The sequence below is a fragment of the Lepus europaeus genome, chromosome 13, assembly GCF_033115175.1.
Source record: "Lepus europaeus isolate LE1 chromosome 13, mLepTim1.pri, whole genome shotgun sequence".
NCBI classification, from domain to species: Eukaryota; Metazoa; Chordata; class Mammalia; order Lagomorpha; family Leporidae; genus Lepus; species Lepus europaeus.
Window position 1 is genome coordinate 90,006,386 of NC_084839.1, and position 25,894 is coordinate 90,032,279.

General features: G+C 50.7%; 1 protein-coding gene across 2 annotated transcripts in view; it reads right to left on the reverse strand.

Annotated features, from left to right (window-relative positions):
- Positions 1-19,846, reverse strand: part of TBC1D8 (TBC1 domain family member 8) — a 123,669-nt gene extending 103,823 nt beyond the window's left edge. For both annotated transcript variants that reach the window (XM_062209959.1, XM_062209960.1), the window contains exon 1: positions 19,693-19,846. In XM_062209959.1, coding sequence (XP_062065943.1) covers positions 19,693-19,819 — 127 coding nt within the window. In that variant the 5' untranslated portion in view covers positions 19,820-19,846. The remainder of the gene's footprint in view (positions 1-19,692) is intronic.
- Positions 19,847-25,894: the final 6,048 nt, after the last annotated feature.

Sequence of the window (25,894 nt, forward strand, 5' to 3'; positions counted from 1 at the left end):
ATGCGTGACTAAAAGTAACCTTAACTTTTAAAAACCAGGTTACGGGGCCAACACTGGAGTAGTGAGTAAGGCCACCGCCTGCAGCACCAGCATCCCATATGGACACCGGTTTGAGTCCCAGCTGCTCCTCTTCCAATCCAGCTCTCTGCTATGGCCTGGGAAAGCAGTAGAGGATGGCCCAAGTCCTTGGGCCCCTGCACCCATGTGGGAGACCTGGAAGAAGCTCCTGGCTCCAGATCGGCTCAACTCTGGCCTTTGCTGCCATTTGGGGAGTGAACCAGCAGAACTCTCTCCATCTCTCCCTCTCTGTAACTCTGCCTTTCAAATAAAGCTTAATAAAAATAAAACCAGGTTACAAAACTAGTTTCAATGGGAAAAGCAAGGAGTAATTTCAGGTTCAGTTATTTTTCCTAGAAAAACTAAAATACCTATTATATTTTAACAGACATTTTTTAAATGGGCATAGCCATTTAAATGCATGTTGAGACATGCATATTCCAGACTGGGGTAACCAAGTTCACTACGTACCTCCAGCTCCTGGCTCTAGCTTACTGGCGATGCAAGTCTTGGGAGGCAGCAGTGAGAGCTCGAGGGATTGGGTTCCTGCTATCCACACAGGAGGCTTGCACCGAGTTCCCGGATCCTGACATCAGCCCCAGCCAGGGGCCATGGTGGGCACTTAGGAGGTAAACCAAGCAGAGGGGCGCTCCCCATGGTCATCTCTCTGCACCTCTCAAAAAAATTCTCAAAGTATATGAGTACTTAGGTCCACACTTCAACATATTTCCAAATAAAAAGCTAAATAAACTCAAAAGCTACAGCAACTAAAATAGGACACAGAACACTTACATCCTTTGCCAAGATGCAACTTCCCCTACTGTTAACAGCTTATCCCATTTGCACTCGCTCAATAGGATGCACAATTACACATTTTCCCAACTCACTGGAAGGGATTATTTCTATCAAACTGGATGTCCTGCCATGCAGCAGCACAGTTAGCAACGTCAGTGAATTCTGCACGTGTGGTCCACCATTCACTCAGCGGTTTTGTCAGCTGACCCAGCAGGGCCTCTTACAGCCCCTCCCCCTCCAGGACAGGACCCGTTGTAGGGTTCGGGATCACCTGTACTTATGTCTCTTTGGTCCCCGTCAATCAGGACCAGTTCCAGTCTGTGTCGTTTTTGACTTTGCATTTTTTGAAGAGTCTTCACCCCCTTCATTTGTTGGATGGTTTTGATCAACTTATTTTTAGTTTGTAATAAAAATATTCTTACATGTGAAACATTGGTATCTTACTCCAATGTCTAGGCTTTTAGTAGCATGGTTTCGACTTAAATATCACTTGTGCATCTCTCTGAAACCAAGTAATAGTAAAATTGTCTGGTTTATGTAATTCTGATTCCCAACACTTTTCAGGAACTTATACAGCAATATTATACGTTACGATGTGTGTTGTCAAACACTTTCAGGTTTACAATCTCTGTGCAAGTCCGTTAACTGTTCAAATCTGATATTCACTCCCTTTCTTCCTGTCCTCCACACCCTGCCCCCCACCCTGCACACACACTCACACTTCCTAGTTCTCTTTCTGGTATAAATAGATGATCACCCATACAGATTCTCTTCTCAGTCAAATTTCAGGCACCATCAACACAGTGAAGTTTCTGGCTTTGCCTATATGACTAAGGGTTTCCATAAACTTAAGTTCAGCGAAAGTAAATAAATGTACAATTATGATCGACTTAGGGGAAATCCCTTAAACCAACTAAATTTAGTAGTTAGAGCAAAGAAGAAACAATTCATGAACTGGTTAACTCCAGAGCAAAGCAGGAACCAGGAACTCCATCACCATGATCAGATAGCATTTACAGGGGGGAAGGGGGAGTAGGGACGGCACACACCTTAATTGGCTACAACTTAGTCAACAGTCACTTGCTCAGCAGTCACAGGGCCTCTTGCAGCAACCAAAGCTCATGCCTGGGACTTAACCCTGTATTAGTTTGCTGTTGTTCTGCTCTGTGCCCAGTGCAAATCCATGGTCTCCCATAAATATCACTTAATTCCCAAGTGAGAACCTGGCCAAAACGTAGGGTGTCAGCACCACTGTGTCACCATCACCCTGGGTTTCAAGTCTTAACACATCATCCACAGGTAATGGTGTCTTTAGGATCACCCATTGGAATTATCAAACACATAAGTCTTCAGCAGATTACTGACTATTAGGGTAATACCAAGAATAAGGAGTACACACCTTACCCACTGCCCCCATGAACCAAACCAAACAAAGAACAAGCGGTCAAAGAATGATCCAATGAGTCTGTCCATTTTAACCAAACAGTCTGTTCATTAATTTTCTTGTAACCAAGTCTCTACAATACCCAATGTATTTACCCACAAGCAAGATAAAGAACAAATAACTGTGGACTCCTACCTGTTCAGCCAGTAACCCAGCACCCCATAACCAGGTTTAAGTAAAAGAGCAAGAATAAGCGTAAGTGGTCAGACTGGTTATAGCAACATCTGTCAAGCTGGAGAGGTAGACAAAGGCATGAAGACGAGGGTAAGAGTCTCATAATGAGACCCTTAGTCTAGATATCTTGGCAAGAGCTGCTCATTTCTGAGATCTATTTCTGGGGAAGTTTTCCCTGGTCAGCTTTCCCTTCAAGTCTCCAACAGGTGTAAAGTTCCAGGAATCCAGAGAGGCTTCCTTAAGTTGTAAGAGATGAAGCCAAGTTTCCAAGACCTGAGGTTTACCGCAGTATGGGTAGTGAGAAGAACCAGGTCCATAATTTACCAAAAAAAAGTTTTCTCCGCAGCTGGAGGAGATCTCCAAGAATGCCCCACAATAATCGTGAATAAACTTAACTGTTCTAATGACATCAGCCTTTCTACTTGGAAGGCTTCTATACAACCAGAGAATAGATAATTTCAAGAATATATCCATATCCCAGCAATTGAACAAAATCCCTTTGCAAACATTTAAAAGCTCGATCAGATAGAAGCATACTATCTGAAATTCTGATCATCTTCCCAGGATGATGGGCTTGTTAAACCAAACACTGGCCAGAACCCCACCGCACCAGTGCCTTTCCTTGATTTGTATCATTTTGTACACTCCACCATGAGGCAGCGTGCAGAACCTCCAATGATGGAAGCCTCAAAGACCTGCCAGCCAACCCCCTAGCGTCTCCCAGAGTCCACGCTTAACACTGGATTCACTCCCTTCCAATATCGGTTTTACTCCTCCGATTCAGGTGTACGGCCCTGTTTGTCGGTTTTCAAGGCTGATCAATCTTGAGATCACCTGTGCATGTTACAACACTCTCAGAATTGGCTGAGCCAGCAGGAAAACCTGTCCAAGCATTTCCCCAGTATTCAATGCCTATTCTGTTTGCTTCACTCTCTATTAGAGTTCTAGGAACTCACTCAGTGCAATGTGTATGATCTCAAAGTCACCAAGAATCTTTGTCAGTCTTTTCCACGAGTCACCTTGAAGAGGAAACACTTCAGGAGCTGATGCAACTGACAAGGAAATTTGGTTGCCTGTTATATAACATTTTAAGATAACCAGAATTTTATCTGATAGCCCTAAGTGTAATGCTTTCTATAAATGTCACAGAATTTCTGAAACACATTAGTAACATCTATATAAATGTAACTCAAAAACAACATCATTTGACAGTGTTTCCCATTTACTGTACCAAATAAGCCTAATTAATATGTTTCCTTCAGAGTTATCCTGGGCCCTTCTGGAATATCTTGAAGTTAACTTAAAGTCCAGACACGACACCCAATCTAGAACTTGATTCTGAGAAACGTGTCAAAGACAAAGGTCTAAAACGCTGGGGCAAAATAAGCTCACAGTTCACCGTAACTACAGTCATTTATTTAACCAGAATGACAAATGACAGAACAAACAGAAAGCTACACGCCCGTGGGAAAAAGCCCAGCTCTTCAATTAGGAGGATTCGGTTTTCCTAAGTCAGAAAGAGATCTAACCAAGCTCTATTTCCCATGAAGAGCAGATCAATTATTCCAGAAAACCTTACCTGTACAGAGAACAAATGTTCTAAATTTGCACAGTTATACCTTACAGCTTCACATGCCAAAGACACATCTTACATCCCTTGCAAAGGGAGTTATTCCTAGGTTTAATTACCATACATTAGAATTTTAACTCTTCGCCACCTTAGTTTCTAGCGACAACCCAGGAATCCTGCCGTTCCACAGGTTGGTTCCCATCAGCAGTTTGTAGGTGATACCTCTTCACAGCCTTTTGAAACACGTTTCTTCCCAATACAGCTCTTTTCACGTGTACACAGACCCGAATCCACCAGGCTCTCCTCTACCGCACAAAAACCAGGCATCCTAGCAGCACCACTGGAACTCTTTATCAAACTCACGTTGGATACCACGTGGCAATAAAAATGGCTCACAGGAGTTCATCCCTACCCGTCATTTATTTACAGAAACAAGTGAGCAGACGACTTCCTTCACTGCACTTGAGTTTCTGATTTTTCTGGTTTTTTGTTTTTGACAGGCAGCGTTAGACACTGAGAGAGAGAGACAAAGAAAAAGGTCTTCCTTCCGTTGGTTCACCCCCCACATGGCTGCCACGGCTGGTGCACTGCGCCGATCCGAAGCCAGGAGCCAGGTGCTTCCTCCTGGTCTCCCATGCCGGTGCAGGGCCCAAGCACTTGGGCCATCCTCCACTGCCTTCCCAGGCCACAGCAGAGAGCTGGATTGGAAGAGGAACAACTGGGACAGACTCCAGCGCCCCAACCGGGACTAGAACCTAGGGTACCGGCGCCGCAGGCAGAGGATTAGACAAGTGAGCCACGGTGCTGGCCCTAACTTTTGGCTTTTAACGTAGAATATTCAAGTCTGGCTTTCCAGGTCATCCAGGAAATTAAAATCAAACAAGGAGAGCAGCTTATAAGGTGAAATACATCCTATCAAAGAGAATTTTCCAGTTCTAGAATCTTCCAGTTCTAGAAGAGACTCCCTCACCCTTTTTCTCCCCAAATCTAAGTGTTTTTCTCGGATAAATGAAGACCAGCAAAAGGCTGAAAGCCAGGACAGCTGCCTAGCACAGACTTTTGCATTACACGCCATCTGAACAGCAGAAATCAGAACGGGAGCTCCAGCGAAAAACACCAACCTCAGCCATTCTCCAAGAAGTACAGCAGAGCGCAGGCCTGATGTCTGCTGGCCTCACCTGGCTGCCCGAGAGGCCTGGGGACTTCCACCAAGCAGCTGGTGTCACAGCGGACACTTACCAAGTTCAACATCACGCACTGGCCAAGCCACAGAGAGGGCGACAGCCACGGACACGGACTGCCCACCACTCAGGGAGCAGGAGCCCCGGGTGAATTCACTGGGTGACCAGACGCTCCCAAATTTATAGGCTCTCACTTCCCAGGAGTACCTGGTAACACGGGCGGATGACCAAAAACGAGATGGCCTGCTGACTTTAAGAGCTGTTTTCATCTCAAGCAATGTTTAACCTTCATTAACAGGAAACTTCCTTAGATCAACTACATTTAGTAAAGAAAAAAAAAGCAAAGGAAAACAAAGAGTAACACACCCAGCACCTCCAGAGGAGGCTTTGAGAACCTGAGCTAATACCCCATCACATGGCATTTATAGGAAAACAGGGTGCAGGTGCAGTGGGTTAAGCCGCTGCTTGGGATGCCGGCATTCCGTAGTGCAGTGCTTTGGCTCGAGACCCGCCTTCAAGCTTCTGATCCAGCTTCCTGCTAGTGCTCCTGGAAGGTAGCAGACGATGGCCCCAGTACCTGGGTTCCTACCATCAGTGTGAGACACACAGATGGAGCTCCTGGCTCCTGGCTTCAGCCTGGCCCTGCCCCAGCTGTTACCGGCATTTGGGGAGTGAACCAACAGATGGAAGATATTTTTATCTCTCCCTCTCTCTCTCTCTCTGCCTTTCAAATATATAAGTAAATCTTTAAAGAAAACAAGGAAAACAGGAATGAGGCATAGAAAATAACCTGACTACAGCCTATTCAATCACCCAGTTAGTTATAGCTTAACTAGTAATTGTTTACATTACAGCCCCATCAGTTAAGTAGCCACACAGACTTCTGCAATCAGCCAAAGTTCGGTTACTGTGGTTAAACTCTGTATTGGTTTCATCTACTGGGTCCAGTACAAGCGGCCAGTCCAAATCCACGGCCTCCTGCAAATCCTATTTCCTAGAGCCTAATTCCCACATTAACACGCAGTCTCATTACACTGCGATTAAACGGGGTCAGCTTTGAAACCTGAATTACTATCCAGTCTCCCTTCACCTAAGGAATCAAAGGGAAACTACAGGTTAAAACACACCCGCACACCCACACACACACACGCACACTTTGGAGACACTGCAGTCACTAAGACCTAGTCTGACACTTCCCTCCAGCTCACTCATAATGGCTTGCTTGTGTTTTACATTCATTTTTCATCATAAGAGCAGAACAGTGGGGCTGGAGTTGTGGTGTAGCAGGTTAAACTGCTGCCTGCATCGCCGGCATCCCATAGGGGTACCCGTTTGAGTCCCAGCTGCTCCACTCCGATCCAGCTCCCTGCTAATGCTCCTGGGAAAGCAGTGGAAGAGGACCCATGTACTTGGGGCCCTGCCACCCACGTGGGAGACCTGGATGAAGCTCCTGGCTCCTGGCTTTGGCCTGGCCCAGCGCTAGTGGTTACAGCCACTTGAGGGGTGAACCAACAAATGGAAGATCTCTCTGTCTCTCCCTCTCTATCTGTAACTCTGCCTTTCAAAATAAATAAATCTTAAATAAAGAGCAAAACAACAACATAACCAAAATAGAATCCACACGAGTTCTGCATACTGTTAAGGCAGGTGAAATATCTAAATCTCTAAGCTTCGGCTATGCTATCTGTCTTTTTATGTGGTTACAAGCCATGGTGAGAAAGTTCACAAGTTGCATCCAAATCATTCATTGCCAGGCAAATCTGATTTTAAGAATGCCATTATATCGGGGCAGGCGCTGCGGTATAATGGGTAAAGCTGCCGCCTGCAATGCTGGCATCCCATATGGGTGCTGGTTTGAGTCCCAGCTACTCCACTTCCTATCCAGATCCCTGCTAATGTGTCTGGGAAAGCAGTAGAAGATGGCCCAAGTGTTTGGGCCACTGCACCCATGTGGGAAACCTGGAAGAAGCTTCTGGCTCCTGGCTTCAGTCTGGCCCAGCCCTGGCTGTTGTGGCTTTTGGGAGTGAACGAGCAGAAGGAAGATCTCTCTCTATGTCTCTCCCCCACCTCCCAACTCTGCCTTTCAAATAAATAAATAAATCTTTTTTAAAAATGCCATTCTATTTCTTACCTAACACTTCACTACATCACAACTAATGGGACACAAACTTATTTAGAGCCGCCTAGCAATAAGGATGACACTTACGATACCCGAGTCCCACATCCAAAGCCTGGATTCCATACCCAGCTCCAACTCCCGACTCCAGCTTCCTGCTCATGTGAGCTCTGGGAGGCAGTGATGATAACTCAAGTGGTTATAATCCTTGCACCCACCCAGGACACCTGGGTCACTCCTGCCTCTTGCCTCCTGGCTCTGGCCCCAGGCTAGCCTCGGCTCATGTGGGCATTGAGGAGTTAACCAGAGATAGAAGTGTGCACTCACTCCCGCGGGCTCTCTCTCTCTCTCTCTCTCTCTCTCTCTCTGTTTCTCAAGTAAATGTAAAATAAATAAATCAATCAATAGAATCCTGTTAAATGAAATAAGTCAACCTGAATGACATGCATGGTCGGCCTACACAATTCAGTAAATTATTTAATCTGCATTTTCCTCCTAGACCATTACATGTTTCGAATCCTAGAAGCACTATAAGAAGAGACTATGTAAATCTATGACAGTCAGAAATGAAGACTGAGCAAAGCACTTGTGAAGCGAGATGAGAGTCCCACCAGCATCTACACCCCAGACGAGACGGCACGAGGGGCGTCCACACACGGGCACCACGTGACGCCAGATCCAAGTAAGTGACAAGACCAACTTGCTCGGTGGCTTGTGGTCTCCTCAAAGACGGTCTTTTGCTAAGTGACACAATCACTGTCCAATCCTAAGCCAACATCCTTGGGTTCCACTTCAACTAGTCAATTCACTCACTGGCAAAAGAAAAAACGACCCACAACACTTCTGACAGCAAACATGGCGGGGAGGTTTTCCCACTCACACAGCAACTGGGTGGCCAACAGCTAGGCCAGGACACTGACTGCCTGGGGTGAGTTGGGGTCCCCAGAGGTGGAGGGCTCGGGCCCACTAGGCTGCCCTCACCTCAGATGCCAATCGCAAGGCCCAGGTTGTCACCTGTACCTCTGCCCAACCAGCTGCAAGTCCCAAGTTCCCATGAGCCTCTCCTCACGGTCAGAAGTTTGCTGTCATGGCTGACTGACCTCGGGAGCCACTGACCCTGATTTACTGGTTTCCGGGGGGACAGCCAGATGAAGAGGTCATCCGGTGGGCTCCACAGGGGGCTCGGGCGCAAGAGCGTCTGTCCCCACATAGCTGGCCTGAGCCACCCTCTCTCTGAAATCCCACCCCCAGTCCCAGTGGGCTAGGGAAGCTGGATCACTGAGCCAGGATCCATGACTCACTCCCTCTTCAGCCCCTCTCCCCTCCCCAGGGGATGGGCGTAGGCTGAAAGGTCCAAGATGCTGATGGTGGCTCAGTCTTTCTGGTCCAAGCCTCCATCCAGGAGCCCACCACACCCTGCGTCAGGAACCAGAGGAACCATAAGACTTTCTTATGATGCCACAGGGAGTCTGCCACTGGCAGATTCTTCGAGGCATTTTTTTTTTTTTTCCAGTACTGACTACTGAACCCTGTCCCTGAAACGAAATTCCCTGGAAAGTGGCCCACACGATCCCTCTGCCCTTGGATGCCTCCCCGCGACTCAAGTCCTACGCTGGGCCCATCTCCAGGTCAGCCAGCTCTTCCCAAGTCCACAGCACCTGTACATCCAGCATCCAACAGACACTGTTTGCGGCCAAGAAGGATGCAGTCTTCCAGAGACCCCATACAACACCCTAGCAAGCTGCTTTCACGCCCCATCCCTACTTCCGTCCCTACACCACACCTGCCCCTGGGCACCCCCCACCCCCCACTGCTCCTGCCAGGGTGGCCGATGGCTCACCAGCCTTCCCCCCCACCCCCCACCTTGCACTGCGGGGTGGACCCTTCCCAGTTTCTTGGCAGCAGGGAAGATGCACTCTGTGGACGTCCCTGGCCATTCCTTATTCCCTTCTGTGGTTTCCTCCTCCTCGGGGGCCTCGCTAGACAACTCGCGGGCATTTCCAACAGAACTTGTCAGAGGCAGGACCTCGGGGCCTTTGCACATGCCAATGGCGCTGCTCAGAAGGCTCTAGCTCCCAACTTTTCACCCCGCTGACACCACCCTGCACATCCTGCAGGGGTCAGTGAAGATCCCAGGTCCTCTGAGACACCCTCCCTGTGCTCCAACCTAGTTTTCCAGTTCTCTCCCAGCCCCTGTACTCACCACCATTTGCAATTCAGCATTTCCAGCTCTTCACACTGTTAAGTTTCGTGACAGACACTGCTGAATGAAATGCTCTTTGGGTTTTTTGTTTTTTTTTCCTTCTTTAATTACAGGTAATTAAAATCAGTTTAGCCAACATATCTGGGAAACAACAACATTTTGAAGCATAAAAGCTTCCACAAAGGAAAACTGTGTGTGTAATTTGATGATAATTGTGATCATGATTTTGTACATTAATAAAAGCGACCCCAGGGGCCAGCGCCGTGTCTTTGCAGGTTAAAGCCCTGACCTGCAGTGCTAGCATCCCATATGTGCCCACTTTCTAGCCCTTGCTGCTCCACTTCCTATCCAGCTTCCTGCTAATGCGCCTGGGAAAGCAGCAGAAGATGATCCAAGTCCTTGGGACCCACAAGAAGCTCCTGGTTCCAGGCTTCAGCATGGCTCAGCCTAGGCGTTGCAGCCATTTGGGGAGTGAACCAGCAGATGGAAGACCTCTCTGTCTCTCTCTCTCTCTCTCTCTCTCTGTCTCTACCTCTCTCTGTAACTCTGCCTTTCAAATAAATAAAATAAATCTAAAAAAAAATTAAAACACACACACAAAGAAATGAGCCCCCAGGGGCAGGTATTTGGCCTAGCAGTTAAGATACCCACATCCTGCCTCTGCCTGCCTAGGCTCCATTCCTGATTCCAGCTGCCTGCTAACCTGGACCCTGGGGAGGCAGCAGTGACAGCTCGGGTAGTGCCACCCACATGAGAGTCCCGGCTGACGTTCCTGGCTCCCACTCCAGTTCCCCAGCCATTGCAGGCATCTGAAGAGTAAACCCACAGATGGGAGTTCTCTACCACTCTGTCTGCCAAAGGAATGAATGAACAAATCTGAGATCCCAAAAGGACTGGGTTATGGCCACGGAACCACATCTGTGAGGCTGGGAAAGAGACAAAGATTATAAACTTCTAACGCCAAACTGATCGCTTCTCTGGAGAGGAAACCCATTCCCAAATGGGTATCTTTTAATCCTGCATAAAAGTATCTGACTAGGTAAGATGCAGTTCTGAAAACGGCTTTGAGCCTGGGTTAAGGGCCACACCCCACACATGCTGGGCATTGTCAAGGCTAAATATAGTTCACTCAGAGGAGAGATGGCCAAAACACAGGCAGCAGGGGACCACGGTCCACGAGCAGTGATGGGCCCCCGCCTCAGTGCCTTCCTGAGCCCCCAGACCCACATGGAGGCAGCTGGCCAGAAACAATGCCAAGTTCTCCCAAATTTCAGATTCTGCCCATAGTTTAACCACACTAACAGGTGCACGTATAGAAGTATCTGACTCATCCCCTCCCTCGGCCCCTTCCCAGCTCCCCAGGGCAACCTCTTCCAATTCTTAGCAGGTTCTTGTTGTATCAACCATCGTTTCTCCAAATGGCAAGCTCATACTTCTACTTCCTGAACGTTGCACATGGACGTCAGCTGTCGACTTTCAGAAGTAGAGGGATGAGTTCCCTTTCATCGGCCACCACCACCGGCAGCTCCTCACATCCCAGTTACACAATAATTACAGTTCTTTTAGGGTTAACATTGATACTGTTATCACTGTTGAGCTCTGTAGTAATACAGTAGACATCTTCCTATCTTTTCTTTTAAGATTTATTCATTTATTTGAAAGAGTTACATAGAGAGAAGAGACAGAGAGAGAGAGACAGAGATCTTCCATTCGCTGGTTCACTCCCCAAATAGTGGAAGCCAGGAGCCAAGGGCTTCCTCCAGGCCTCCCACGTGGATGCAGAGGCCCAAAGATTTGGGCCATCCTCTCCTGATTTCCCCAGGCGCATCAGCAGGGAGCTGGATCCGAAATGGAGCAGCAGGGACTCGAACCAGCGCCCCCACGTGGGATGCTGGCGTCACAGGCAGTGACTTAACCCACTATGCCACAACGCTGGCCCCTACTTTTCCTATCTTATACAGCTTTTTATTTTCTCTGATGCTAACAACTATCTCAGAATTTGTAGCTTTCCTGTGTATCAATAACCTAACCATGAGAGCTCCCCTGGAGTGTAGATCTTTTAATACACGCGCACCTGCTGCATCAGATGTCACTTTCTCCTCTAGATGCTGTCCCCAAGCCTGCTGCCCTGCACCCATCTGGACTGGGGTGGGAGGGGAGGACGTACAGGGAAAGGGCTCCCCGCTCCCCATCATCTCAGAGCCTCTCTCAGCCTAGCTGGGGCTCAGAACATGAAACCCCAAGGAGCCTGGAAGGGCTTTAGCACAAGACATCTCCGGGAACAAGACATCTCCGGGAACAAGACGTCTCCTGAAACAAGACGTCTCCCAGAACAAGACATCTCCTGGAACAAGATGTCTCCGGCCTCTTGCTCTCCTATCTCCTACCTCTCTTCTCCCCTGCAGCCAGCTGTAGAAACCAAAATTCCTTTCCCCCAGTGCAAGTCATAGAAACTAGAACTCCTCTCTCCCAAGGCAAAACCCCACAACCCTCTCCTCCCTTGAAAATGCTCATCCCAGAAGGGCCCTGCCGCACGTGGAGCCAGGGGCAGGAAGGCTGTGCACAGGGCTCCTGCCTGGTCTCTCTGGCAGTCTCTGGCTGTTCACATTCTGACCCTGAGCACCCAGGGTGTCTGGGTCTTCATTTCTGAAGGCTCCCATGCCACATAAAACTTGAGTCTCCACGTGGGAGACCCGGAAGAAGCTCCTAGCTCCTGGCTTCAGATCAGCACAGCTCTGGCTGTTGTGGCCGTCTGGGGAGTGAACCAGCAGATGGAAGACCCCCCCATACCCGGCCTCTCTGTAATTCTTTCAAATAAAAATAAATAAATCTTGGGCCGGCGCCGCGGCTCACTAGGCTAATTCTCCGCCTTGTGGCGCCGGCACACCGGGGTCTAGTCCCGGTTGGGGCACCGATCCTGTCCCGGTTGCCCCTCTTCCAGGCCAGCTCTCTGCTGTGGCCAGGGAGTGCAGTGGAGGATGGCCCAAGTCCTTGGGCCCTGCACCCCATGGGAGACCAGGAGAAGCACCTGGCTCCTGCCATCGGATCAGCGCGGTGCGCCGGCCGCAGCGCCTACCGCGGCGGCTATTGGAGGGTGAACCAACGGCAAAAGGAAGACCTTTCTCTCTGTCTCTCTCTCACTGTCCACTCTGCCTGTCAAAAATAAATAAATAAATAAATAAATAAATAAATCTTAAAAAAAAAAGATGCCCACATCTAATGTCGAACACCTGGGTTTGAGTCCCAGTTCCATCCCGATTCCAGCGTTTCCGTTCATTCAGACCCTGGAAGGCAGCAGGAGGTTCACCTAGTCGGGTCCTTGATGCCAACATGGGACACCTGGATTGAGTTCCTGCCTCTGGCCTGGTTCAGCCTTGGCTGTCGCAGACATTTATGGGAACCAAACAGTGGATGAGAGATCTCCGTCTCGCTGCCTTTCAAAATTAGTTAATTAATTAATTTAAAAAAAAAAAGAAAAATCAGCAACAAAGTGAACACCCCCTTCATAATTTCTCTTTACAAAAACGGACTACATTTTGTGAATGCTTTTTAATATTAAATCTATCTGCACAAAAGTGTATCATGTAAAGTATAACTGATAAAATGCGTGTTGTATACTAACCACCTCTTAGTAAAAAAGTGGGGTATTTCCGAGGCTTGAGAGACGCCTGCTGTGTTTTCCTGATCCTATTCCCTTTGGCCTCTAGTGAAGGCACGATTGTGAATTATATAACAATGGTCACATTATAGCAAAAGATGGGTTAACAAGAGAAACACTGTAACAACTTCATTTAACTCAAGGGTTTTTTTATTTCTTATTTTTTATAAAGATTTATTTATTTATTTGAAAGTAAGAATTACACAGAGGCAGAGAGTGACGGCGGGGGGGAGGGAGGGAGGGAGAACTTCCATCCGCTGGTTCATTCCCCAATTGGCCACAACAGCCAGAGCTGCACTGATCGGAAGCCAGGAGCCAGGAGCTTCATCCTGGTCTCCCACATGGGTGCAGGGGCCCAAGGACTTGGGCCGTCTTCTACTGTATTCCCAGGCCACAGCAGAGAGCTGGATTGGAAGTGGAGCAGCTAGGACTCAAATCGGCGCCCGTATAGGATGCCGGCACTGCAGGCGGTGGCTTTACCCACTCCGTCACAGCACCGGCCCCCAGATGTGGGCATCTTAGCCACCAAATGCCAGCCCTTTGGGGCCAGTGCTGTGTCACAGCATGTTAAAGCCCTGGCCTGCAGCGCACAGGCCATTATGGTCATTTGGGGAGTGAACCAGCGGATGGAAGACCTCTCTCTCTGCCTCTGCCTCTCTGTAACTCTGCCTTTCAGATAAATAAATAAATAAGAGAGAGAAAGAGAGAAAAAGGGAGGACAAAAGCCTGTGCTGGAAGTATTATCAGATTTACTATTTCATTTGAAATAAAGTCTTCCTTTGTCTAATGCCACCAAAATGTGGATCTAAGAGCACACATCTTTATCCCTTTAGAGCCAGTAAGCAAATGCTTGAAAAGCTCCCAGGCCCTAAGTTATTTGCAGCTCTTCCTAAGGGTTCCAGTTGGGCTGAAATGGCTGAACCTCCCCGCCTGCCACCCACGCAGTCTGCACCTCTCACTAGTTCCTGGAGCGACACAGTCCTGCCTCCTCTGATTATCTCATTACAAACACAATGCCCTCATTCTGCTCTCAGTAAAGGCAACTCTTGGAAACCTCACATTTTCATAATGACTTACCAGACCTTAAAAAGATGCACCCTATTTTACCTATTTAATTCTTACCGATTTAATCCTGGTATCAAACTACTTCCTTTATATGTGGTTTTTGTGTTTTTTTTTCCCCCTGCTTATGATGCTTCTGGAAACTAGACAACATAAAAGCCAGCTACACAATGCAACAGGTTGCCCTGCCACAGACCTGCATGGATGGTGGGAATGAAATCCACCATCAGCTACCTGAGCAGGACTCCAGCCAATATCAGGCACAAGCAGCCAAGAAAGGCAACACCAGGACCAAGTCCTTCAGACAAAGTCATTCTGAGCCCAAGCCACTCCCCCAGAGTGTCTGTTTCCCCCTCCCTGGTCCTGTTCCAAAGGCAGGAGATGGTTCACCAGGCTTGGCGGGAGCCATCAGACTCTGCACCAAAGTGAAGTTCTCCCTCCATCTGGTCAAACCCTGCAAAATGCCTTTCCGTTGGCTGTTGGGCAATGCTCACCCCAAGCTACTACTTAACTCTTTTTAATCTTTTAATTACACTTACTAAATGCGGCACTTAAAAAAAGATTTATTTATTTATTTATTTGAGAGGTAGAGTTAGAGAGAGAGGGAGAGACAGAGAGAAAGGTCTTCCATCTGCTGGTTCACTCCCCAAATGGCCACAAATGGCCGGAACTGGGCCCATCCAAAGCAGAAGCCAGGAGTTTCTTGCGGGTCTCCCACGCAGGTGCAGGGGCCCAAGCACTTGGGTCATCTTCTACTGCTTTCCCAGGCCAGGGCAGAGAGCTGGATCAGAAGTGGAGCAGCGGGATTCAAACTGGCGCCCATACGAGATACTGACACCTCAGGCATGTACTTTATGCTGTACTTTATAACAGATAGATGACCATTTTTTATATCTTCCACAATAATGGACTCTGTTACATATTTATTCTCAGAAGCCCTCTTATTTGGGGTGTGTGTGTGTGTGTGTGTGTTACTTTCCTTTGCTTTTTTTCAAATCTAGTAGTTGCCAAGCACAACTAAGCCTTTGATGTACATTTTTTACAATTAAAGTCGAGCCCTGATTGTAGCTGGTAGCAATGCTGGGGAGGTGGGGGTGGCAGGAAAGCAGAGTCTAGCCCTCCAAGGCAAACTTTGTTACTGTGCCTGTCTCAGATGAGTTGTAACAAAAGCTCACAGCAACAGGATGAACCAGCCCAAGGCCTCTCAGCTCAGATTGGTAACCAACACACTTATCTTGACTGCAAAATCCGCATTTCGCACTATTTTCTGATACACCACACTTCCTCCCTTGACCCGGTTTGGGGAATTGCTTAGTCCATCACCATCATTGCAACAAATCCATGATGTTATTAACAGGGGCATAAGGCAAGCATTCTACAAAGTAAAAAACATCAATAATGTATTCAATTTACAACCCTTGTTTTGTTGTTGTTGTTTGTTTTTGAGGGGCAGACAGAGTGTCCATCTGCTAGTTCACTCCTCAAATGCCCACAACTGCTGGGGCTGTGATGAGCCAGTGTAGAACCCAGGGGCCAAGTCTCTTCACCCAGGTCTCCCACACGGGTGGCAAGGACCCGGCCACTTGAGCCATCACTACTCCACTCAGGGTGCTCATCAGCAGGACGCTGGGTCAGGAGCAGAGCCAGGACTCAAACCCAGGCCCTGCAATGTGGAATGCAGGCGTCTTCACCAATGAACCAAACCCCCGCCCCAACAACTTTTTAACTGCTAACCTCTCTGGGAAAACCATGTGACAGCCAGCAGAGGTGCACATAAGAAGGCATTGAAAAGGGGAGCCCAATCTGGGGGGAGGGCACATCCCGGAGGTGAGTAGGCAGCCCTGGGGGAGGGGTGGCCATGGCCGCCTCCCTCTGTCCACTGCCTCCCACAGGCCAGCCTCTCCGGCTTTGTTCTCCAGGTGCACATGAACTTGGAGAAGACACATTCTCAGCGGCTGGAGCCTGCACCCAAGTGAACAGTGTACACGGCTTTACTTCCTTCCCAGGGCAATAAAATCGCTGTCAGCAGAGCTTTGGAAACATCCAACCAGGGAGCACACCGCGTGCCCAGAGCCCGGGATCTCCTTGGCCAGGCAAGGCCCCAGGAAGTGGTCCCTGCGGCCACACCTGCACCTGCCCTTCAGGCTGCCATGGCAACCAGGGCCATGGTCCTCCCCCCTGGAGAGAAAGGAACGAGGACTGTGCCTCCAGCCCACTGCTCTCCAGCGTCCCAGTGGTCAGACAGCCAGGTAAACAGGAAGCAGGGAGGAGGCAGGACATGCTCCTCCTGTCCCACCCTCCGAGCTCGGCCTCAGTGGGAAACGCTGGGCCTCTGTGCCCAGCCTCACTGGCCTAGCTCCCTTCAACTGTTTACTGAGCCTATACTGTGTGCTGGGCACCACTGCGTGAAACAGGCGATGTAGTTGGGGGCAACCATGAAGAAAACACCTAAGGGTGCTGCCCATAGGTCAGACTGTGAGAAAGGGCTCTGGAAACATCAAGCTGGAGGTGTGGGCAGTAAACGTGTGTCTATGAGTAGGACTGTCAGTTACATTCCTCAGCAAAACAGAAGTCTATGGTTGTACGGGTAAGCAATTGCCAGATCCCGTACATTTAAACTGTGGCCATCTAATAAAAAATTCATCATTACAGGGGCCAGTGTTGTGGCACAGCAGATGAAGCTGCTACCTGCAACACTGGCATCCCATACGGGCGCCAGTTCAAGTCCCGGCTGCTTCACTTCCGATCTAGCTCTCTGCTATGGCCTGGGAAGACAGTAGAAGATGGCCCAAGTCCTTGGGCCCCTACACTCGCGTGGGAGACCCAGAAGAAGCTTCTGGCTCCTGGCTCCAGATCGGCCCAGCTCTGGCAGCTGCAGCCAATTGGGGAGTGAACCAGTGAATGGAAGACCTCTCTCTCTCTCTCTCTCTCTCTCTTTCTCTCTCTGCCTCTCCTTCTCTCTCTGTGTAACCCTGACTTCCAAATAAATAAAATTAAAAAAAAAAACAACAGTTCTTGATGACTGCTCCCTTACATTTTATTTCTAATTCCTCTTCACTAACTCCACCTGATTCTCTCCAAATTCTAGAGTGGGCCGCACTGCTTATCACCTTAGCCCCCATTGTTTTCATAAACACAAGCCAAGTGTTAAACTCTTAAAAACCAATGGCTAAACATCTACCAAATTAGAATTGTACACTTTCCAAAAGCTGCCAGCAACATGGAGCTGCCCCGGACGTCCCATGGGCCCTGTCTTTACAATGCTCCTAGGCAGCCCCACAAAGATGAGCCCGGGGTCGGGGGAGGGGGGACGCAGAGAGTCAGGATTGTGTCACCTGGGCACAGCCACACTGCCTGCTTCCCAGATAAACACCCAAAGGCAAAGTGTCCAGCTATAGAGGGAAGGTCATCCTTTCACAGTCCACAGAAGGTTCTGGTCTCCACGAAACAAAGCACAGTGCCCTGTTTTTTGTGGGTTTCTTTTTTGGGCCTTTTTCTGAGTGGTCTTGTTTTCTTTAAGAAAATTCCTGGGGACAACGCTGTGGCGTAGTAGGTTAAGCCTCCACCTACAGCGCCAGCATCCCATATGTGTGCTGGTTGGAGTCCCAGCTGCTTCTCTTCCAATCCAGCTCTCTGCTATGGCCTGGGATAGCAGTAGAAGATGGCCCAAGCCCTTGGGCCCCTGCACCTGCGTTGGAGACCCGGAAGAAGCTCCTGGCTCCTGGCTTCAGATCAGCCCAGCTCTGGCCATTGCAGCCATTTGGGAAGTGAACCGGCGAATGGAAGGCCTCTCACTGTGTCTCTCCCTCTCTCTGTCTGTAACTCTCTACCTCTCAAATAAATTTAAAAAGAAAAAATTCTGTATATTCACCGTGAGTTCAACCCAAAGGAAACACGAAGGAAAGCCAAAGCCACAGGTCTGATGACAACATGGAGCCTGGTGATGACAGATCACAACAGGCAGGGGACCATGTCATTCTGAGCTCATCAGAGTTGGGCTCTGGACAGGCATCATCTAGGCAGCTCTGCCCTGCTCTGTCCAGGCCCATATCCCTGCTAGGTGGTGAGTAACCTAGTGTCACCTGCCCTTGGACGTCTTTCCCAAGGCGGTGCACACAGCATGCCCCGCAGGCCATGTGCAGAAGTGTTTGCAGGACAAACAGTCACAAAGCTTCAGGCCCCATCCTCACCCTCTACAAAGGAGACCATCTGAAGGACAGGCAACCTGCTTCACACACAAGAAATTTAGACACGCTGCCCTTCAAGGGAAGGGGACAAGCCTCTCTGGCCCCGTCCCTGCTGACCACATCGCCGGGCACCACCTACCTCCAATTCTTCGAGCCCAGGGAATGAGCACCCCTGTGCTGCCCAGGGGCCGGCTACAGCCCAGCGGTCTCCCCCCTCCCAAGGCGCACCTGCTACCCAAGCCGTCCCCACTGCCCAGTAACAAACCCAACCGCTCGCATTCTGAGAGGCCCGAGGCCAGCAAGGCTGGTTCCCCTTGCCCTTGGCCCTGCTGTTTGAGGTCCCATGGATCTGTCTGCCCACCAGACTCCACCCCCAGGAGCCCTCTCCAGGCTGGCTCCGGGCAGACTGAGTGCCCAGCCACTAGCCAGGGACACAAGCTTGGTCCTGTGAGTACTCCAGCCTTGCTCAGCTGAACGAGGGTCATACAAGGTCCCTTCTCTTGAAACTTCAACATGTCATGTAGGGATCCTAGCTACTACTGAATTTTCGTTCGCTGCTCTGTATAAGCAAGGGTCCCAGCTAACCCAAGCTGGTCTCGGTTTCAAAAAAACCTTTGGAGCCTAACTTCCAGAGAAACAAATGCCTTCTTTTACATCAACTTCACAAAGCCTTTTTTTTTTTTTTTCTATGAGTTTAGGATTCGCTAACTGCTCGGTTTCCCCTCGGGGAGCTACACTGGTCCCAGGCCCAAACGCCCGATCGCCGGGTCTCCCGAGCCGCGGGCGGGCCCCGTTGCGGGGTTGGTCGCCGGTGCGGAGACACCAGCTGGAGACGCGGGCGCGTCCAGATGGGAGCATCGGGGCGGCCCCGGGGCGCAACCCCACTGTCACCTGGACCCGCACCGCGGCCCGCACTGCTCCCTCGGGTCCCGCTCCGGACACCGTTTCTCCAATTCGATTCCCGAGCCCAATCGGGCCCCCAGGTGTCCACCGCACCTGACTCGCCCGGAAAAAAAAAAAAAAATGCACCAGCCCGCGAGTTCCTCCGCCTCCACCTCGACCCGAGCTTGGAAGAAAACGCGTAAGAAAGGAAAACAAGCTCCAGGCAGGGCCGTCCGGGCCCCGGCGTCTCCCCTCGCCCCAACCACGACATCGCCACCTGCGACGCCGCGGGGCTGGCCGCGGCCCGGCCGGGGAGCGAGGCCCGGGCCCGGCCCCGGCCCGCCCGCCCCGCGCGCCCCTTACCGGTGAGGCGGCCGCCCCCCTCGCCGTGCCCGCGGCGCCGCTGCAGGATGAAGTAGCAGCTGCTCTTCTGGGTCACCCAGAGCTTCAGGGCGTTCTTGAGCAACACCTCCTCGGGCTTGAGCCACATCGCGGCGGTCCGGCCGCGCCCGCGGGGCCCCGGCTCACCGCGCCCCCATCGCCCCTGCCCGCCCGCCGCACCCGGCCGAGCCTGCTCCCGAGGAGGCGGCGGCGGCGGTTGCGCGCGCGGACCGCAGCCCGGCCGGTGCCCAGCGCTCGCGGAGTCCGGGGGCGCAGCTCGCCGCGCGCAGCCCGGCCCCGGCCCCACCCCCGCGCCCCGCCCCGCGCCCGGCCCCGCGCCCGGCCCGCCGGCTCCCGCGGCGCCTCCCGGGTTTCCGCGTCCCGGCCGCTCCCGCGCACAGTTCCGGAGCGGAGGGAGGAAGTCCGATCCCGCTGCCAGGTCCCCTCCCCTGCTGGTGCCTCCCGCGCGCGCGGGGCCGGGGGCGGGAGCTGGGAGAGCAGGGATGGCCTCCGGGGAGCCCATCCCGGAGGTGCCGGGGACACACAGCGGGGGAGACGTCCTGGCCCTGTCGCGGGTGCAGGGTGCCCGGCCTAGCGCGTTGACCCCGGGCAGCCCAGAATGCGCACCGGGAGAGCGCAGTGTGTGGAACAGCGTCGCGCTTAAGGTCGCAGATGCCGCGGGCATGAGGCCTAAAGGTGCAGGCGCTGCTTGGGACTCCAGCATCCCCTGCGGGAAGTACCTGGTTCTAGTCCCCCCTGCTCCCTTTCCAGCCAGTTTCCTGCCAGTGCGCACCCTGGACCCTGGACGCGGGCAGAAGGTGCTGGCTCAAGTACTTGTGACCCTGCTATGCACGTGGGAGACTCCTGTTCCTAGCTGCTGGCCCGGCCCTGGCTGTTGTGGGCATGTGGGTGACAGGTCTCCATATCTCTCTACCTTTCAAATAAGGGAAATAAATTTCAAAAAATGAAATAATGGTAAACTTTTATAGAAAAAAAGCTTTAAAATGAAAAACTATGTTCAAGTGTAACAGCTTAGTTGACAAGATAATTGTGCATGTTTAGAGTATAATGTATTAGGTCAATGCAGGTATACAATGTGTACTGATGAGGATAATTGGCATATCTTTCACCTCAAACATTTCCTCCGTTCGTTTTTGCTTAAAGATCTAATTAAAAGCAGCAGTCTTTTTTTTTTAAATGCTTTTTAAAAATATTTATTTATTTATTTGAGAGCCAGAGTTACAGACAGAAGCAGAGGCAGAGAGAAAGAGGTTTTCCATCCACTGGTTCACTCCTCAAATGGCCACAATGGCCAGAGCTGAGCTGAGTCAAAGCCAGAAGCTTCCTCTGACTCTCCCTCGCAGATGCAGGGGCCCAAGGACTTGGGACATCCTCTACTGCTTTCCCAGGCCATAGGCAGGGAGCTGGATTGGAAGAGGAGCAGCTGGAACACAAGCCGGCGCCCATATGGGATGGCGGCACTGCAAGCCGGGGCTTTACCCCACTGTACCACAGCGCTAGCACCATCTCTATACTTTTAATATGTGCTTTTGATTTTTGAAGCTGCCAAAATGGATCAGCATGCAGTGTGGGAACCTGAGACAAGTGGACCAGCATCATCCCAGGACATCTCCCTAGGAGCATGGATCCTACCAATATTAGAGCCACTCTCTGGGTCCCTGCCCAGGAATAAAACCAGTGCTGTTTCTTCTGAGGGCCAGTGAGACGCTGAAGGTATGGAGCAGGTGACGGTCATAAGGAGCCGTGGGAAATGCGGAGGCGGCGGTTCCAGGAGTATTTCCCTGGGCCTGCATTGTGGGGTAGCAGGTTAAGCCATGCCCAGCAACACCAAACCCATGTGGTTGCCGGTTCAAGTCCCGGCTGCTCCACTTCCAATTCCACTCCCTGGTAATGCATCTGGGAAAGCAGCAGCAGATGGCCCAACTACTTGGGCCTCTGCCACCTACCTGGGAGTCCTGGAGGAAGCTGCAGGCTCCTGGCTTCCACCTGGCCTTGCTCCAGCTGTTGTGGCCATCTTGGGGAGTCAAACAGCACGTGGAAGATCTATGTGCGTGTGCGCGCACGCGCGTGTGTGTGTGTGTCTCTCTCTGTAACTCTGCCTTTCAAATAAAAATAAATAAGTCTTTTTTTTAAAAGTTATGTCTTTAAAAAAAAAAAAAAAGTATGAGCTGGCCAGGAACAGGCTGGAAGCCCTCCAAGCAATCTCCATGGGGGAGGTAATTAAGTCCGACACCCTAGCCAAAGAGGAAAGAAAAAAAACCCCATCAAAACATCCCTTGGGTTTTGACAAAGGGATCCCTGACAACACCTGCTTGTGAACCAGGACAGAATGGGGAAGTAGAGTAAATTCCCCACGAGATACCTGGGAACTGTGGAAGCTGTTTGCAGGGGCTCAGAAAATCCCAGGCCAGACCCGGCAGACAAGAACCGGTGGGTAGGGAATGGGCAGGAATGGCAAGGAAGTACTCCTTCCAGAAACATGCACTGGCCCTTCCCACTCAGACACGCTGCCGGGCCCTGGAACCACAGAGAGGAATGGGTGGATGGGCCTGCTCTCAAGAACTCACCTGTAGGAAATCTGGCATCTCGGGGAGGGTGATAGAACAGGCGGTGAGATGCACACAATGAATGGCCAATCGCTCATTCCTGGGGAGGGGGACTGAGGAAGCCCCACAGAAGCTGCTGCTAGACCTGAACTTGAAAAATGAGTGTGGCTTTGCCGTGCAGACAAGCAGGCGACAGCATGTCTGGTGGTCGGGCGAGCACATGCGACACTGCGGTTAGAGGCAGCCCCGAGAGACTGGCAGCCCTGCAGCAAATCCTGCTACTGCTGCTAGGCAGCTATGCGACCTTGACCTGGGGCAACACTGAGGTCTCCGTTTACTCCACTACAAATGGGGTGATCACAGGACCTCACTTATAGGAATATCCAGGTGTGGGATGTACTTAAGCACTTGCAGTACGCAGTGCTACGGTTTGTGTCTCCCCAAGTTCATGTACTGGAAACTCAGTCCCCAATGTGACAGTGTTAAAAAGGTAGGGCCTGCCAGCGCCGTGGCTTAACAGGCTAATCCTCCGCCTTGCGGCGCTGGCACACTGGGTTCTAGTCCCGGTTGGGGCGCCGGATTCTATCCCAGTTGCCCCTCTTCCAGGCCAGCTCTCTGCTGTGGCCAGGGAGTGCAGTGGAGGATGGCCCAAGTCCTTGGGCCCTGCACCCCATGGGAGACCAGGAGAAGCACCTGGCTCCTGGCTTCAGATCAGCGCGGTGCGCCGGCCGCAGCGCGCCAGCCGCGGCAGCCATTGGAGGGTGAACCAATGGCAAAAGGAAGACCTTTCTCTCTGTCTCTCTCTCTCACTATCCACTCTGCCTGTCAAAAAAAAAAAAAAAAAGTAGGGCCTAATAAAGAGGTGATTTGCTCTCATGAGTGGACTAATATCACTCTCGGGCTTGAGCCAGTTATCACAAGAGTAGATCTGTTACAAAAGCAAGTTCTGGGGCCAGCACTGTGGTGCAGCAGGTTAACGCCCTGGCCTGAAGCGCTGGCATCCCATATGGATGCCAGTTCATGTCTCAGCTACTCCACTTCCAATCCAGCTCTCTGCTATGGCCTGGGAAAACAGTAAAAGATGGTCCAAGTCCTTAGGCCCCTGCACCCACATGGGAGATCCAGAAGAAGATCCTGGCTCCTGGCTTTGGATCGGCTCAGCTCCAGCCATTGCGGCCAATTGGGGAGTGAACCAGAAGATGGAAGACCTCTCTCTCTCTCTCTCTCTCTCTTTCTCTCTCTCTCTCTGCCTCTCCTTCTCTCTCTGTGTAACTCTGACTTTCAAATAAATAATCTTTAAAAAATAAATTAATTAAATTAAATAAAAAAGCAAGTTCCTCCCTCTCGCTCTCTCTTGCCTTTCCACCTTCCACCAGGGGATTAGACAGCATGAAGGCCTTTGCCTGACACAGGGCCATGCCTTTGGACTTCCAGTCTCTGGAACCATGAGCCAAAGAAATTTCTGTTCTATATGCACTGCCTAGTCTGTGGTATCCCGTTATAGAGTGAAGGAGTTGGCAAACACTTGGCACACAACGATTATTACTAACTGTACAAAAGCTGGAGCAATCCACATACACACACACACACACATTTTAAACATGAGCAAGCTCTTCCCTAGCAAATACTAAACATGATGGAGGCATAGAGAGGGATATGAAAGGAGTTGGGAGGGCATGGGAGGAATGCTTCCAGCCCCCGACAACTTTGCCTGTGCCTCCCACTCCCCAAACCATATAGAAGCCGCTGTGAGCGGGGGCCAGCCTCCTGGCCACACAGGAAGGTGGAGAAGGTTGAGAGGGGATCTGAAGAGGCCCTCGAGAACGTGCGGCACAGGGGCCAACAGCTCCCTGCCTTCGCTTATCTCTGGGGTTCCTCACCCTCTCGTGGTGTCACGGGTTAAGTCGTGTCCCCCAGGATCCTGCACTGAAGTCCTAGTGCTCAGTCCCCCAGAATGCGACCTTGTCTGGCAACACATCATTGCAGAGGAGCTGGTTAAGATGAGTCGTTCGGGTGGATCTTAACCCACTGTGACTGGTGTCCTTATGAAAAAGGGAAACGCGACCGACACTTGGAGAACACCGTGTGAAGACTGGAGTGATGCTGACACAGGTCGAGAAACTTCCAGAAGCCAGGAGTGAGGCCTGCAGTGTAGACACTCTAAGGAACTCATCCAGCTCGTCTGGCCTTCAGAACTTTGAGAGAATAAATTTTTGTTGTTCAAATCCCCAGTCTATACAATTTTCTTTTTTAGATTTATTTATTTATTTGAAAGTCAGAGTTACACAGAGATAGGAGAGGCGGGGCGGGGGGGTGTCTTCCATCTGCTGGTTCACTCCCTAATTGGTTGCAACGGCTGAAGCTGCACCAATCCAAAGCCAGGAGCCAGGAGCCAGGAGCGTCTTCCAGGTTTCCCACGCAGGTACAGGGGCCCAAGGAGTTGGGCCATCTTCTACTGCTTTCCCATGCTATAGCAGAGAGCTGGATCAGAAGAGGAGCAGTCAGGACTCGAACCGGCGCCCATATGGGATGCTGGCACTGGAGGCGGCACTTTACCCGCTACGCCACAGCGCCGGCCCCAGTCTATGCAATTTTCTTCTGAATGTCCTAGCAGACTCATTCAGCTGCTTCCCTAATCCTGCCCACAACTGTTCAGCAGTGGGTCTCATCGACCATTCTGAGATGGATTTAGTTTCCCGATGAGACTCTACTAATACCAAGCATGACCCCCAGAAACACACGTGGAATTGTGACTGTGTACACATGTGTGCATACGTTGAGAGAACAAAAGGATGCAAGTATGGCAGTATTCTGCAGGTTAGCACTGGGGATGGTGTGAGGGGCCAGTGGGAGCTAAGACTTTGGGGGCTCTTGCCACTGTTGCACGTGGTTGCTAGGGCAACAGTGATAATTACCAAGATTGTAAAATGGGATGACTATATCTGACTTTACAAAAATAACAAAAAGGATCAGCATCAAGTATTTAGCATCTCAAGGTACAGATGTGGTGAAATTCAGAAAATTCTTTATCTGTTTTAACCACAGGACAGGCAGGGTTCATGCTCAGATCCCAAACACAACTGCAGGTCATGGAATTGTTGCAAAGGTTAAGCAGTTAACCACAGGAAGTTCTCCTGCTAAGATTAGGACCCAGATGGGGGAAGGATTAGGACCAGAGATCTGTGATGGAAACACAAAGTCTAATTCCCAAACCCCAAGCCTTCCTGAGCCTACAGAAGCAGTCCCTCCACCCCTGGAAAAAGAAATTAGGCTCCATTTATGTGAAGATGGTTCACTGTGGCCTTGGCCTCCCATTCGGATGCCCCTTTGCAAAGCCCAGCCCCACTGCACCTCCTAGATCCCAGAACCAAACAGCAGTAAATATGGGGCAGGTGTCTGGTACAGTGGTTAAGATGCTGCATCCCCTATCGATGAATCCTTGGGTTCTAGTCCTGGATCCTTCACTTCCAATCCAGCATTTCTGCCAGTGTACACTCTGGGAGGCCACAGGTGATGGCTCAGGTACTCAGGGTTCCCATCACCTGCGTTGGGGGCTCTTGGCTTGAGCTCAGCCCTACTCTGACTGTTGCAGGCATTTGGTGAGTGAGTCTCTGCCT